Below are 17,750 nucleotides of genomic sequence, written 5' to 3'. Positions count from 1 at the left end.
ATTGGTTGGCCAGAGGAAATGCTGCAGGCCACAAGATAGGATTACCAACACAATGCGATGCATTTGAAATTCGAGTGTATTGAACACTATTCCAGGAACTACTGTGTTATGTGCAAAAGGATCAACTTTTAAGGGTACACTTTTGCAACAGTGCATCCCAGTCGATAGACTAATTTTTGAATGATTTCTGATTGAAAAGCAGGCGCTGCGCCCGCTGCCGCTGTGTGTTGAAATGTCATTCATTCGCATCGTAACCGAAAATAATCCCAGCTGTATGTTTATTTTGTTCATTCTCGTTGCAGTATTTGTCGTGTTCGGACCCTGTGATCTGTGTTATTCGTAATTTGTTGAATTTATACGAAATTTTCATCGACATCAACAATTAGTTATCACCAACGATTACCAACGGAACGGAAATAACACACAAAACATTTAAGCAAAACAATTGCAAAATTCCCTTTGGCTAAGGATTTGCGGCGGTCATACACGGCTTTTAGCTTGGCTGGCAGCCACAAAATTCAACGAAATTCCATTTTGGCAACCCGAGAACAAAAATCAATCAACAACGCGCACAACGCGTACAACATTTCAACAATCAAGAATCATTTACATTAGTCGCTCTGGCGCCGTTCGAACCGTATTTATCCTGAAAATTCAGCAGCAACAAAAAGGATACGCCGGATAGGAATACGGCCCCGGCCGATATAGATCTTAACACAACGGAGGTACAACTGCCGTCAACATGGATCCGCAGCAGCAGTTCTGCCTCAAATGGAACAGTTATTCCTCCAATTTGGCAATAACGTTCTCAAATCTCTTCAAATCGGATCTACTGGCCGATGTTACACTATCCTGCGATGGTAAGTTTTGCAACAATTACTTAAAACCATTCAAGGTCAAAGAAAAGGGCACTTCTATAAAATTCTGAATTCTTAAGGGAAGGATCACAATGCGAGTATATGGCTAGAAGTGCAAAGAAGTAAAAGATTGTACATTATTTCCCACATTAAATTCATAAATATTTTAAGAAATTTTTTTAAAATTTTGACAGGAAAATCTTTACGATTCAATGAAATTTTCTGAGTGGATATTGGAATTTTTTAGTTAAATTTTGAGATACAAAAACCTTTGCTTGAGGGACACGGCTAGTCATATTTCAGATTGGAATACTTTGAGTAATATTTTCATACATTTATTCAGAGACCTTTATACCCGCAACCCCAAAATCCTAATATGTGTCTGATTTAAGCGATGTAATAATCATCACATCATCAGAACAGGAAGAAGTAAGATCCTTAGGAGATAAATATAAACATAATCCGGCAAATCATCACATTGAATTATTCCTTATTTTTGTACCAGACTCTTGGCAGTTTTTTTCGCCTTGTTGGCTAATAAGCTACCAGACATTGATTCCGTGTTTTTGTTCGTGTTCCTTGCGGGTTTTTGTTTGATGCCGACGCGCGAAGTAGCTTTTATGGTTTGTCTCAGTCTCGGTCTCGTCCTTGTCTGTCTGTCAAGGTCCTGTTCCCGTCGCCCTGTTGCTGAATGTTCCCCGTCTGGGTCTACTAGTTCATTTACGGCCTTTTACTACAGTTTTTATGCTGGCTTATTAAATGGAAAATAAATGCGGGCCGGGACCGCACGAGACGGGAAGGGATGGGACGTTTATGTATAAGTACGAGTATATATTTGTACATATGTACATACCTACTATAAGTATATTTATTTGGCTTTGACTGAGGTCAGTTATTTTTGGGGTTCTTTTGTGTTTTGTGTGGTGTGCCTTTTGGGACCCTTGTTAACCTTCCTTTTCTTTCCGTTTTGCTCTCTTTTGATTTGGGTTTAAATATTTCCCTTCTTGGCCCGTTTTTGCTGGGTGTTTATGTGTGTTGTGTGTCGTCTTGGCTTACTTTTATGATTATTATATAGGATTCTGTGTGTACACATTTACTCCATTTTATGGTTTTTTGTTTTATGCTTATGTAAGCCTTGGCCTTCAAATGATTTTAAATTTTACACAAAACTTTGAAGAGCAAGAGTGTGAGCTTTCGCCCTTTAAAGCACTTCCAGATATTACTCATGTGGAGGTATAGATTTTTGCATTGATTGAATGAGTGGGAACAACAGTCGCCGACTGGGATTATGGGTGCCACGGAAGGGGTTCGGGATTTGGGATTCTGCAGAGACATACGCAGACATAGCTTTCCAACACAACACAAAAAAAGCCTAGACAAATCCTGGAACCCCTTTACGTCTCTCTCTCTTTCCGTGTGCGAGTCCCCGTTGTCACTCATATCAATCGAAGTGGTACTACTTTTGATTAAAATTTTCCGACCCAACCCCAACGCCAACCCCACATATCTCGTAAACCCTTTGGTTTCCCTGCTTTTAATTGTGGTTTTTAATAATTCTTTGGTGGCTTGGGTCCACATTGGATGGCGGCAGTACATTGGGAGTCCATCCAAAATCTGCATTTGTTATGTTTGATTTGTCTCTGGCTCATGGTTCTCTGTTCCCTTTTGTCAGATTCGAAATGAAGCATTAAATATTTGGCCGTCTGCGAAAACAAAAGCAAATAACGTATGTTTTTTATTGTGTTTTAATATTCATGTGGCTGTATTTTTGTTTTACACATTTTCGATAACAGAAGGATGCATGGCTTTTGGTTTTTTGGGGGGCCTTGTTTGGTACTTGAGAAATGAGCATTTTTACCCAAATGAACATTTGCTTGGCCTTGGGCCATGGTTCTAGGGGGTGTGACTGGGTTGTGGGGTGGCTGGTGCTGTCTGGTGGGAGATTTCCCCTTTGAGGGGATGATTTTCAGATGAACCAAAATATATTTGAAGATTTGTTTGTACTTTATTAAGGTGTGTTCTTAGTATGGATTTTTGGGAACAAATATTACAGTTTTTTCTATCGATAGATTTGTATCATTTTAAGAATTTTTAAGTGCAACAACTTCTTTGGCAGCAGACCACGTGCTTTTCATATCCCATGAATTATTCGATTAGATTACAAAACCCAAACCCGAAAACCTGCCAATATTTCGAGTACTCTGTGCGGAATGTTATTGCCAAACTGCATTAGAGTGTTAGCGGGTGCCAAAAACCCAGCCCCAAATCAAAACAAGTTGTTGAGGAATACTACTATGATTATTCGGGCATTAATCGGACGGGGGATCGGATCGATCGGGGGTGCGAGCCAAAACGTAAACAGCCCACGAAATTATTTTCTACACATTATATGACATTTCTTTATCAAGGCCAGACCATACAGTCATATCGGAACACACACATATAGACGGAGAGAGAGATATACTCGTATTCGTCAGTGTATTGTGGGTTTTGGCGTTTTCTTTTGTGGTGATTGTGACCCAATTTCTGTTGTATCAAGTGTTAGAAAATCAAGCAATACAAAAAGCAAAAAACAAAAAAAAGAAGGCAGAACATAATCATGAGAACAGAACGTAGAAAACAACCAAAATAAAAGTTGTATATATATTGTGCGGAGGGTAAACAAGTGTGCGGCATATGTGAAATGCAATTTGCGTAGTATTAATCCACGAATATTATATAATCGGCGCGGATAGGTAGCATTTTTTGCGTGCTAATGAGTGACGACGACGACAAAAGCGACGACGACGACGACTTGGATTACTGGTGGTGCTTTTTTCTAATTCACTTCCTAGTAGAGTTAGTGGTGGGAATCCGTGCCTGAAACTAAATCCATTTCAAAGCCTATTTTTGGTGCAATGATGGTGCCTTCAGTGCTGGTTTCGCAGTATTCTGTCCCACGTATTCTGAGCCAAGCCCGCGCACCCGTGTTCCATCTCTACTTCCGAGAATGGTTTCAAAGCTCTTAAGCAATGCGGCATTGTATGGATGACCTTGATGGTGTTTTGTTTTTTGTGTCTTGTGGCTCACGAATTCCCGTTTTGTTATCACTATCAATCCGCCTAGAATTCTCTTATCATCTGGCAATTGGCATTGGAGGCGCACCAGCACGAGCTGGCACAATTTCTGCTGAAATCAATATATAAATGGACGGGGGAAAAGGTACTGCACTGCGATAAGCCCCCGAGGAAATGTTTAATGCAGCAGCTGCTCCTGCTGCTGCCTCAAATTACGAAAAGTGTCAAACTTGAAATGTATTTATGAACAATGTTGGCGGTAAATAAAATGTCACTTTCCTTCAGTGTGGAGTATCTCTATGGCAGCAGCAGCAGCACCAGCAGCAGCCACCGGTGTTCGAGTGTCACTTCAATTTGGCTTAAGTAATGCTCGCTGGCAACACAACAAGTGCCCCATAAAGGAGCGACACATAACTTTCAGAATCGCCTGCTTCACCCAAACCCACGCGCACACCCCCCATCCAGCTGTCCTGGGACCCAAAAGAAAAGCGTGAAAAATGTTAGCCGAAAAAAGCCGAAAAACATCGCATATACCACAAAAAGCAACTCGAAGGAAAAGCGGGGTGGTGGGGGAGAGAGCACATCAAAATATACTTATTTTGGAGTGACTGTGTTTTCCAGCGTGGGATGGTGCTTTTCCGCCCATCAGTTGCCAGGTAAACTCAGACGCCAGGACACACACAAAAGATTGCCAAGACCAAGAGCAAGACCAAGACCAAGGCGACACATTGATGTTGAATAATAACTCAGACCCACAGATAGAGAGAGAGAATATATAGTATACATATGTATTTGTATGTATGTATATAAGGGCAGCGAAAGGGACTGTGAGACTAGAAAAAGGGGGAGAGAAAAGCTCATTGTGTGTCTGTTTTTGTGTGTGTAGTCAAGAGCAAGGAAATCATTTCCTTGCTTTTCGCTTTTTATTGCGCTACGTGTTTATGTGTGTGTGGCGCTCTCTCTCTATGCATGTGAATGTAAATGGGTGGGTGTGGGAGGAAGGAAGGATGGGGAGATTATACTACTCGTAGTATATATATTTGACATGATTTTTTACGAGTTCAAGGTCTTGGTTTCGCCGTTTTCGGCGCCACCTGTTGGCTACTGCTTATGACTGGGATGAGATGCCGGTAGACCTGCTTTAATGGAAAGGGAAATTGTTAAGGAAGCAAAGATTATTAGCGTTAATATATGGAGGGATATGTTAAGTAGGCAACAGAGATTTTATTGGAAGCCCTTTAAGCCCTCTAAACTGCCTAAGGGATACTAAATTTACCCCTCTTTGTCATTACAGGCGCAGTATTCAAAGCACACAAACTTATATTGGCGGCCTGCTCAAAGAAGTTCGCCGATTTGTTTGAGAACACGCCCACCAATGGTCAGTGCGTCATCATACTGGAGGCCACAACGCCCGATAATATGGCCGCTCTCCTGGAGTTCATGTACAAGGGCGAGGTGCATGTGTCCCAAGAGGCACTCAACAGTTTCCTCAAGTCTGCCGAGAGCCTGCAGGTGAGTGTAGTGGAGTGTTTTTTGAATGGGACACATCTCTCTAAGGTCTCTATCTCTTCGATCAGGTCAAGGGACTGTCCACAGAGACCGGTCGTCTGGCCGCACAGCAGGCTCAACAGCAACACATGGGCGACAGCTCGCCGCTAGATTCGCCCACAGGGCGACGTAGTATGCGCAACAGCCTCAGTGGTAGCAGCATTATGCCGGGCGGAGGAGCAGGCATCGGGCTGGGAAGTGGTTCCGGGGTAAACTCCATTCCCGGGAGCCTCGGCAATGGTAACGGTCTGAGTCTGGCAGGTGCCCTTAGTGGCATGGCCGCCGGTGGAATGGCAGCTGCCGCCAGTGTGGCGGCCAGCGGATTGAGTGCCTTGGCGGCCAGTGCGAATGCACTGGATCGCTGTGGCAGTGCCGGTGGCAACATTATCGGGGGCACAGCAGCGGGCCATGGACCGTTGAGTGCTGGATCCGGAGCTGGCGGAGCCGGTGGCAATGGAGTGGGTGGCAACAATGGACCCATTAGCCTGGGCAGCGGTGCTGGCGCCGCTCTACATCTGGGCGGGTCGACTGGCAGCTTGAAGCAGGAGTGCGACTCGATGATGCATCCGGGCAGTAGCTCATCCTCCACTATGGGGTACACCCATGTGCCGCCCATGTACAGACCCATCTCCTATGAGCCGCTGCGCAAGCGTGCCCTCCGCAGTCCGTATGCCGAGCAGGAGCTGCGTGGCTCTGTGCTGCGCGACGGCTCCAAGAACTCGTCCTCCGAGTGCCCAAGTCCCATCAACAAGCCACCCTATCATCGTCCATCGTCCAGTGCCTCATCGACGGCACCCACCGAAGCGGATACCATGCACTCGGAAAGAGCCTCGCCACAGTCCAGGTGGGTTAACGAATGATTTGATACCTATTGAAGCTGATCCAACACTTATTCAACCATTTTATCTCTTCGTTGTCTTGTCCTGCCCTTAGTCGCTATGAGAACCACAGTCCCAGCACCACAGCTGGCAACGGCAATGCCAACAGTGGGCTGGATCGCATTGTCAAATCAGAGCGTAACAATGGTAGTGCCAATGAGGCAAACGATGATGACCGCGAGCTCATGGATGAGTCAACAGATGTGAGTGCTACCAGCAAACCAACAAAAAGAGTTAAACCAACTAATCCTTTATACTCTATCTCAATATCAGAATGGAGCCGAAGATCTACGAGTGAAGCTGGAGAACTCAAATTACTCCCCACCACCGCCGCCGAACTCTAACACTTCATCGACAACCCCGAACGCACTGCTGGAGAACCTGAAGAATGCGGATGGAACGCTGTCTGGCAATCTGGCCGCATCGATAGCGCCGGCCGACATGTTGAACGTCTGGAATGCCACCAAGATGAATAACAAGAACAGTGTGAACACAGCGGACGGCAAGAAGCTGAAGTGTCTGTACTGCGACCGCCTTTACGGGTACGAGACGAACCTGCGCGCCCACATCCGTCAGCGTCATCAGGGCATTCGGGTACCCTGTCCGTTCTGCGAACGGACCTTCACCAGAAACAACACGGTGCGGCGGCACATCGCCCGTGAGCACAAGCAGGAGATCGGACTGGCGGCTGGGGCAACCATTGCCCCTGCCCATGTGGCAGCCGCGGCGGCTGCAGCGGCGGCCGCCAATCATTCACCATAGGAAGCGGCCGCAACAGCAGCGGCAGCAGTAGTCATGAGCGCCCATAAGGAGGCGGCGAAGCAGCGTAAACGTAAATCACTCAAGATGGCACTCGAGAAGTGCATGCAGCGGCGGGATGCGATGGCCGCAGTACCGGAGGCGGTAGGAGGGGGCAAGGAGGCGGCGGCTTCAGAGATGGAGGCGCCATCGCAGGCGTCGGGGGCACACACAATACACACGAGCGGTTCAGCGGGCACTGAGCCGTTCAGCTACGAGCAGCAGCAACAGAAGATGCACCACGAGCTGGCTCAGCAGATCAAGGCGGCGATGGCCGTCGAACAGGCCCAGCGGGCCGAGGCCGAGGCCGAAGCAGAGGCCATGGACACCACGATGAACACAACGGTTAATACCACCCTCACAACCACAACCACCAACACCAGCCACACCACAACGGGCACCAGCGACGGTGGCAGCGGCAGCGATGCCGAAGCCGAGGCCAGCGATGGTAGCCTCGAGCGGATGCGGACTCAGACGAACATGGAGGTGGACATGGAGTCCGTGCCAGAGCCACAGCCCGGCTCCGAGCTCGTCGTAGTGGAGCCGAAAATAGAGCCCCTGTCGGACACTGAGGATGAGGACGAACACGATCATCATCTGCACATGTCCGAGCCAGAGCCGGAGCCTGAGCCGGAGATCTACAATCGAATGCCACACACGCCCACCAACCCCCCCCACACTATACCGCCCAACGATACGCCTACATTGACCTCCACGCCCAAGGTCAATGTAGAGCAGTAAGAAGGAGAGAAGCCCCCCAAAGAAGCTGCATAGATTTAGGTTAAGAATTGATACCGATAAACGGATGAAGGATAAAGGAGAAGGAGAGGAGAGTGATTTACAAATGATTTACGCGCGCGCTAAGAAGATGAAAAAGAAACAGATGACTACTGTTGCAACTGCTGTTGCCCTCGGAGACCACCAACCAAGCAACCTGGAGGCCCTGGCACCAGAGGCCCAGGGAAAATTTGTACTAAAAAAAAAACAAAACAAAGAATTAACTAATGTTTCATAAGATTTGTATGACAACGACAACATTACACACATGCATCACACACAAGCACACTACATCACGCACACACACGAACAGAAGGCAGTATTTGATGTCCAACTTTTTGCAGAATTTTGCATTACAAATATTTTTTAGAACAAGCCACAAAAAGGATATAACAGACCAAAAATGATTTATAACTAAATGGAACGAATGAAACAAACTACACATAAAAAAATTAGTGATATTTAACAGAAACAGAAGCATTAACCAGAACCAGAAACCAGAAACAGAAACAACTACAAAACCAGATACAGAACAATAATTGAACAGAACACTACAAAAAAAAAAACCGAACAGAACAGAATAAACTATAAACACTGCAATCCGGCTGAAAAATTGTTTTCAGGGTGCTAATCAAAGAGAATTTCGCAAATTGCAAAGCTCGCAAACTGCAAAACTGCAAGATAATTAAAACTAAAACTATAAAACAAACAAATAATAGTGAATGCAAAAAGTTTGAACGTTTTTGATTGGTACAGCCTCAAATGTAGACAAAAAAGATTAAAACAAATGTCAGATGTTTGTTTTTTTCGTGTGTTGAAAGAGTAGATCGATCGATCGGATCGATACGACTCAATGACTGTCGCGTATTTATTTTTGATTTCCTAAAGTAAAAAACACACAACACAAACGAAACGTAAAGCTAAAGAAAACTGAATTTAGAACTATTAAAAAATAGCTGCAACAAACAAACAAACAAACAAAAATAAGCAAACTACAAAGCAACAATAGCAACAACAAAACCGCAACCACAAGTACCTGCAATAATTAAATAGTATAAACAAAAAAGAAACAAAATACAACATAGCAAAGAGAAACGAAATGAGACGAGAAGATGATAAATGCCGAGGGAAGAAATACGGGGTGCCACAGGCTGCTTGGAACCCCTAACGGGCTTACCTCACTTCCAAACTGCCGTTTGTCCAAGGTTTTTTGTAAATAATTTTATTAAATTTATAATACGAAAAGGCAAACGAGGTATACAGTCGGGATATGTGATGGAAAGCCTCCCATATGAGGGCCAAGCCTCCTGGGATCTCTGCTTAAAACCAGTGAAAGATTTGCTTTAAAAGAAGAATACTAATACATTAATTTTTTTTGTTTCTTTTTGTTTTCTTGAGTTTTTCAAATCAATTTTAGGCCTCGAAATTTCAAAACCATTTAGCTTCTTTTGGCGTAAAACAAAAAGAAAACCGAAATTCAATTTAAAAGATTCTTAAGAAAGTAATGAGAAGAGAAAAAAAAAACCATTGGTAAATTGGGTGCCTATATAAGAATATATAATTAAATGACTACTAGTGAAATTTTATAAAACAAAGAATATATATAACGATGAGGGAATGATGGAGGATGAAGAAAAACAAATAGGAAAGAAACGTAAAGTAAATGTAATTATTTTTTAAAAATTGTTTAATTCTAGCCAAGTGTGAAACATGTTGATAAACGAAAATGAAACGATGTAAAAGATTCAGTAGCAACCACTCAAAAACGTTCTCAAAAACTTTCAACGCAACAAACAACAACAACAAAAACAGCAAAATCTACAGCATGACAAAATTCAAAATCATAACAACTTTTGGCACACCTTTGGAAAACATTTTTCATACAAAAAAAATTCACCAAAAATGAAAAAACCACCAAACAAAAATTCAAAATTAATTATTTCGGCTCTTATAATTTCGGAAGGCTACATCAAAGGGGAGGGAGGAAAACTAAATCCAAGCCCACCTTCCCCCGCTAGAAAACCCACAAAGAACAAGCTGTAAAAAAACTAACAAAAAAACATAAATATTTGTTGTAAGCAAAGATTGAAAGAAAACCCCAAGTGGGAAACAGTCCTCTACAGAGCGGACAAAACCTGTAAATACATTTATCAATATGCATACATATACATCTATATACATACATATGTGTGTGTCTGCAGCATATATGTGTGGCCTCAGTTGTATAATGGAAAGCCTAGATATACATAGATATATAGTATATATACATTGTAATACATACAGCACTAAGCGCATATGTAGGAACACTTAGGCTCGCCAACAGAGAAACAGAGAAGAAGAGAGAGAAAGATATAGAGAAGGGTTTAATTTGATTTTGAGACAAGCTAACTGAATTTCCATAGCAGGCAATAGCAGGAAGTCCCCTGATAACTACAGGATGTCCACTCTGATAACCAGCCAGACAACTCCATAGAAAAGCTAACAAAATAATAGCCAAAATGTTGAATATTTTAAATATATTAACTGTTGAACCACACACACAAACACATACAAAACACGCATACTATACAAAATCCACGCATGAAGGAAGCTCGCTCTTTGGGCTCCGATTTTTTAAGTAAAGTTAAAATAGTTCTTACTTAACCGACACCCAGTTTGTTCTGTGATATCGTTTTGAAGTTGCAAATGAAGAAAAGGTTTTTATTTTCATTCAATTCGTTTTTATCGTTCTATGCTTAATTCTTCCCCTATAAAGATGAAAAGCCCATTCGAATTTCAATTTGCCTTCGTGTTGAGAAATAGAGACAGAAACAATAGCAATATTATACAATTAAAACATGGCAATATTTTTAACCAAAACTACCTCTTTGCCGCACACGCTCACACACACGACCATACACACATGAAGATAGAGTACCCCTAATAGCAGTCCTGAAGACGGGGTTCCCCATCAACGTTCGCTGGAGTCTGAATTACATTTTATTTTTAATTACGTTGATGGGACTCCATCCAAGGACTGAAACGAGGTCCAACCTATTAATCAATCAATTAACCAATCAGATCAGTCCGTGAATCAATCAAACAATATTTAATATTCAGGGGTTTATGATTAACCATAATATATGTAATACTTTTAGCTCATTTTTTAATTTAGTTTTTATGCTAGGTTCTTCGTTTTCGTTTTTGAAATTAGACTGTAATCAAACTCAGGAACTCATATACCTCAGGAAGCAACCTACCTCTTTGTGTTTTTTTAAGCTTTGTTTCGACTAATTTTACGATTATTATTATTATGATTACGATTACGATTATGATTTCGGTTTCCATGGAATGTGGGGTGGAAATACACAAACTATTTTGTTGTAATTGAAGATGCTATAAAGGAAAGCTTTAGTTTTTAGTTCGTTTATTGGTTAGTTCACACGATACATGCGATTACCAATAACCAATAACCAATTACCGATTAACAATAACTAATTTTAAATGCAAAAGACACACACAACACCAACACACACACACAATAGCTATAATGGGAAACCAAAACCAGATCGAACTGCAATAGTAAACTGAACTACCTCAAAAGCCATAGACTGCGCAGTAACGAAGTAATGAATACCTACATATATTATTTTATACACTTTTCATTTCATTTGGTTCTTTTTGTAAAATGGTGACGCCTACACACACGCCACGCACATACATACATACATATGTACACAATGGAAAACTTTTGGCTAATTAAACAAAATTCGGTTGAAAAATCCACCACAGATTTTCCTTTGGAATCCATAAATGTAAATATGCGCTGAAGCTTACACAATTTAAAAATTAAACGTAAAACATAAAAAAAATATACTTTCGCCTAATCTCTAATTATACGGATATATATGAGTATCCTACAATTTTACCATGTACGAGTATGTCTGGAGAGCAGAGCAGATGTAGGCGAAATACGAGTACGACCAGGATTAAGATCATTTGTATACATACATTTTTGGCAAAGCAACTAAATGAGGCATGAACTAAATAAAAAAAACACACACACATAATTCTATATGATCCTACTATAAACAAAAATACAAAGAAATTATTTAAGGCTACCAAATTTACAAAAAAAAAAACAAAACAAAAAAAAAGAAAATAACGAAATAAAGAAAATCCACAAAAAAAGGATAGCAAGAAAAACGAACACAGTTAAATGAAAGTATACTTTTCCTTGAGCCGAGTGCCCAGAGGCCAAGAAAAACTCTAAAACTAAACGAAATTGAAACCCCAAACGGTTATAAAAACAAAATGAGAAGTTAAAACATTTCTACCTAACGAAAGTGGAAAATTTTCTAAAAGAAACTTGCGTAAACAAGCAAACTAATTGCAAAAACCAACAATTTTAGGCTTAAACTTTGGCTAAAAAAAAAAACAAAAACAAAACAAAAACGAAAATATGTAACAATTATTAGACACATGCAAAAGAAATCTATATATATGCATCAAATATTATACAAACGTAAATATTTATTTGAAAAGAAAACAAAGAGAAAAATTAAAAAAAGGAAAAATATTTGTATCTATAATCAGAATTTAGGCCCAACTTTTCGACAAGAAGGCGTAAAATAATTTCTTTGTAAAATATGTTTGCAAAAAAAAACAGGAAAGAAATATTCCCCGAAAGCATAATTAACTTAATCTAAACGTAAAATAAAAAAACAAAAACAAATGTCGCCATTTTGCATTTAGAGCGTACAGTACAGAAAAGCACACGAAGCGTGACTCCCAGAAGAGAGTCGCAAAACATTATTGTACATAAAAACTATATTAAAGAGTGTATTGTGTATTGTATATTCGTAATTCTGGAATCAGTTTAGTTACCCCCTACCCCTCTTGCGTTGTAAAAACTATTTTTAAGCAAACACAAAAACCGTAACGAGAAGAAAATGATAGCGATATACATACAAATATATAGTACATAATAGTGTGTGCACAGGTACAAAAGAAAATTAAGTTAAATTTCAAATGAAATTTAGTGCACGAAACATTTTGTAAGAGATCGATGTAATTTTTGTTATATATTTTTGTTAGTAATTGTTTTTCTATTAAATGTTTAGTGCAACAACAACGCAACCCACGGAAGTCCTCCCCGCAACAAGCCAATTGTACTTACGATTATGATTCAATTTCAATTTTATTTTTATTTTTGTGACCGTACCGTTTGTCTCAAAACCCCATTACAGTCCACCCCACCCACCACCTATTACCTATTATGATTACATTACTTTATCTAAGTTATTTCAAATAACTATAAAAAATGCGAAGAACAGCACAAGATTATAAGGAAGCACAGAACCGAACCCAGTTTATGTTTAGGAGGAGGCAAATTAATGTAATATATATTTTTTTATAATTTTTAATCATTTTTCATGTTTGTTCTGTACGATCGCAACAAATTGGCTTGTTCAAACACACATTTTTCTAATTTGTAACCCTTACGATTAAATCTAAATTTATAATCTAAACACACGTAAATGCTAAAAAAAAAATGCAACTAAATAAATGTTAAACCCCAGAAACAAAAAACAAAAAAAACAACACAAAAACCTCTCGTAATTGGCAATTTTCATTCCACAAAATTTCTCCCTTTACAGTACACTCTGACAACATATGGAATTCCTACTCCCCGCTCCCTCCTTCGATTTTAATTGTAACGAAAATATGTATACTAAAATTTTATAATTATCGAAATTAATGAAATGGAAATCAATGTGTTTAGGCCTAAGCGACTTTACAGTTCAGTTCAATGCGAAATTGGAGGAAGAGAATTCTTCCTTTAATTAGTTGTATTTGTGCATACGATATCCGACTATATATCCTATCCACCTCCTATAGGGTACAGTACAATACACGTCTCTACACCCCTCTTAATGTGTAAATCAAGTTGTTGTAAATTTGTCTAACATGAGAAATCGCAGCGAGTACAAATTAAATTTAATATATGTGTGTACACGTTATATTTGTTTTAGTTATATATTTTCATTTTTTCAGTTGGATTTATGTATATCTTTTTAGTAATTATGTATGTGTAGGTCACACTTAATGCAAAAAACAAACAAAAAGAAGCCTACAAAAAACTTTTGGAACAAAGACAGTACAAAATTTCAGGTAAAACGAATAACAAAATTTAGCAGATAAATTAAAATTTAAAGATATACATACATATGTATAAAAACGATGAGAAAGATGAAATCGTACAAATTTTTCGGAATAAAGAATAACGTAAAAATAAAGATAGGAATAACTTTTGAGGAAAAAGTGAAGACAGTTGGTGTGACTTTCAGGATTGAGTGTTGATTGAATTTTAGTTTACATCCGATCGAAGAGTTTCTTTCATCATCTTTTTGATTAGCCGTCACTTTTTTGGTTCCTTATTTGAAATTTGAATGCAACAAGACTTGAGTTACACATGACACAAAAGAGATATATTTGTCTATGTTAAAAGGGAATTCGATTCAACTTTGTTCTGAACTGCAAAGTTTTCAAATCAACCAAACGAAGTTTTCATCATTTGAAATCAAATAAGAAAGAAAGAAAGAATGGTTTGAGAAGTGACAACAGTCGAACACTTTGAGAATAACGTTTGAATGTGAATGTGTATTTAAATGTACTTTAACTACGTATATATATATGTATATGTAAAAGGTAAAAAAAAAACTTGAAAAAGGAAAAAAAGAGAATAGTTTTAAACGAAGCAAACTCAGGGCATTATCAAGACTCACGAAGAAGTATACATGCATTTAAAAAAAAACCAACTCTTTTCGATATGTATTACAATTATATTGGTAATGAAAAACCAACAAAAAGAATGTAATAATCATGCTAACGATTATGAACAACTCAGGAATTAAATGTTAATGGAAATATTTTTAAAAAATTAAAAACGAAATGAGAAACGGCAGTCAAGTAAACATTTTCACAAGTTGTGCAATATTCTTAAAGTTTTCTAAATACGTAATAGTATTAATACTCTAAAAAAAATAAGGTTGAAAGATAATACAGGCAAGAGATCAGTTAAGAGTCGAGAGTTGAGATGAGATGTTCATAAAGATGGGAAGTGAAGGCATGGATCGGAATGGTTAGGCATGAGATGGGAAAGGTGAGAATAGGTGAGGTGAGTTTTTGAAGCACATGAAGACTAGGCATGTACTTAAGTAATTAGTAATTACTGCTCTTTTAATATTTTCTTTTTACCACCCACACAACAACCAAAAAACAACTTCAAGAACTACAAAGAACATCCATTACAACCAACACAGAAACACCAGACACACACACACGCATACATATAGTACACACACACAAAAACACACTCAAAATAGTGAAATAAATAGCTAAATGAAAATGAGTTTATATAAAGAAGGAAAACATAAAACTGTGATTACATTTGATTGTCTTGTCGAAGCGTTGATAAGTAAATGTTGCATAATTATTGATCGAAAAGAAAATGGCAAATACGAAATATGAATGGAATGGAATGGATTTTCTGAAACCGCTTTTGAGTTCGAGTATTTGCGTACGGTCTGTCCGGTCTGTCGACAGTGCGACAGAGAATAAGTAAATAAATATTTAATTAGCCGAAATATTAAACTTCAAAAGATCTTCTAAGGAAAATACAAAATAAAATTATCTAAGTTATTTGGAATTATTAGTAAAGTCTGCTCTTATTTTACAATACCTGTAACGGCTATATTCACGGCTGAAACTGAAAACAAACTGAAGACCTTCGATTTAGTTCCGCATTTCACTGATCGATTTCTGTATGTAGTGCACTTTAGTTAAAAATTAAAGTCTGAGATTTTACATTAATGTATATGGTCGAGGTATACACCTATTGAAAGGGAAATCTACAAAATAAAACGATTAATTAAGTTTATTGAACTACAGAAAAAACACGCGTATATGAATTTGACTATGGCTATGTATGTATGTATGTATGTAAAAATCAAGAAAAGCAAAGAAGGGAGACGAAGATGGAGAGGTAAAGAAGAAAAAAGGAATGAAACTATGCTATACTACATTTTCACACCAGGAATATTATTTCTATATATAAATGTATGAATATCCAAAAAAAAAACCCAAGCGACACATTTAAGTAACAGCTTGAATATAGTTTAAACACAAATTCGGATTAAAAATTTACGATTATGCCATACATTTTTGTGTAACATATAAAAAACTACGAGTAAGCTAAAAGAACAACAGTCACGGAAAAGAATAAAACATTGTAACAGAAACTCACAAAAGTATGAAGTCGGATATGGAAAATTGAATGAAATTAAGCATAAAAAGTATATGAACGAAACTAAATTCAATAAACTTGTTGCTAAAATATAATAAAAAAATAAAATAAAAACCAAGAATATTAAAAGTTTCCATTGTGGGGCGTAGATAAAGGCCTGGTTAAATCAAATTTAACGTATATAACTGTAAAACACTGACTGCTTAGCTGTAAAGCTAACAGTGGCACCTAACTCGCGCTCCTATGAGTTGACACTGGTATCAGATCCCCTCTCTGGGTCACACACCATGCACCTTCTTGAAGTTCATAGGACCACCCTCTTGTCCAATGCAGCAATGTATAAGTCGTGTAGAAATGCTCTTATAGCCATATAACATTAGAATTGGGTAACTATGCTGCCAGGAGCATGAGAGACAAATCGAGATGGTCTTTAAAGGTGGTTTCAGTGGGCTAAGAAAAACTTATTGTTCATTTTTGTCCATTCAACAACTGGCACCACTAACCACTACCAGTGCGTCAACTTTTCAACATCAAGAAATGTAGGTATATCTTGAAAGAAAAACGAAAAAAATCGGAACATTTTCAGAAAAATCAAAAAAATAATGCGTAGATAATTAGCAGAAAGTCTTCGTAAGCCATACCTATATATTTCAATAAAAATGAATAATATCCTTTCATTGACAATAGAAGTTTACCTTATTTATAGAAAGCTAGACGAAAACTTTTGTCTAACATATGTTAGATTAAAGACAATAAAATGATTTTATATGCTGTAGCACAATCCTTACAATATATATTATCGAACGCCTGCCAACACCATAATCCAGGTGAGTACGCTGAATATATTATCAGTAGAGATTAATACACTGCCATCTTGTAAAGTCTGTCGCGTGAGCTCCTAACCGGCGTGGACTTTCTGCACTCGCATCGCATCATATCATCCATCGAAATACATATGTATGTATGTACATATGTATCTAGTTTATAGAATTATTAGTTTTAGCAGTACATCGATGTGCCAGTTTTGGCGCACAAACCATGTCGTATCTGATTTGCCCCAGTCAGACAGTCCTATCAGAATCAGACCGAGTCTTATCCCAGTCAGCGCAACCATTTCAAGATTTCCACCTAACAAACCATCGTCATCCTTCAACATGGTGATCGACAACAAGGACTTTGACTATGGCAACCAAGGGAGGGGCTATGCGGTCTACTAGATGCTAGATACACGCATCCATTCATTTAGATAGTAACTAAAACTGTTTTGCACTTGTTTATTTATTTATACTAAGCTAAGTTTTGATGAATAAAACTATTGAAAAATTATCCTTGCTGTATCCTTAATCCGGGAAACTATCCCGATTACAAAAAGGCGTGGCACGCCGAAATCGATTCACAAACAGTGGAGAAAACTAAATATTTTTAATTGGGGGAAAATGTCCTTGATCCTTGATAAGGACTAGCAAATCTGAAACATTTTTCCAATCACAGGAAGCCAATGCACGCCCAGATCGGTCCACAAATAGCCGAGAAAACTAAATATGTATGA

General features: G+C 38.9%; 1 protein-coding gene across 1 annotated transcript; it reads left to right on the top strand.

Moving 5' to 3' along the window:
• Positions 1 to 419: 419 nt before the first annotated feature.
• Positions 420 to 8,102, top strand: LOC6595571 (zinc finger protein chinmo). The gene is given in 5 exon segments (XM_026988607.1): positions 420 to 860; positions 5,208 to 5,425; positions 5,491 to 6,305; positions 6,395 to 6,542; positions 6,613 to 8,102. Coding segments are annotated over 5 exon segments (2,565 nt in total). The 5' UTR covers positions 420 to 742; the 3' UTR covers positions 7,879 to 8,102.
• Positions 8,103 to 17,750: the final 9,648 nt, after the last annotated feature.

Source organism: Drosophila persimilis, unplaced genomic scaffold (assembly GCF_003286085.1).
Source record: "Drosophila persimilis strain 14011-0111.01,24,50 unplaced genomic scaffold, DperRS2 tig00000191-arrow-pilon, whole genome shotgun sequence".
NCBI lineage: Eukaryota > Metazoa > Arthropoda > Insecta > Diptera > Drosophilidae > Drosophila > Drosophila persimilis.
This window is presented reverse-complemented; position numbering and strand designations above follow the sequence as displayed.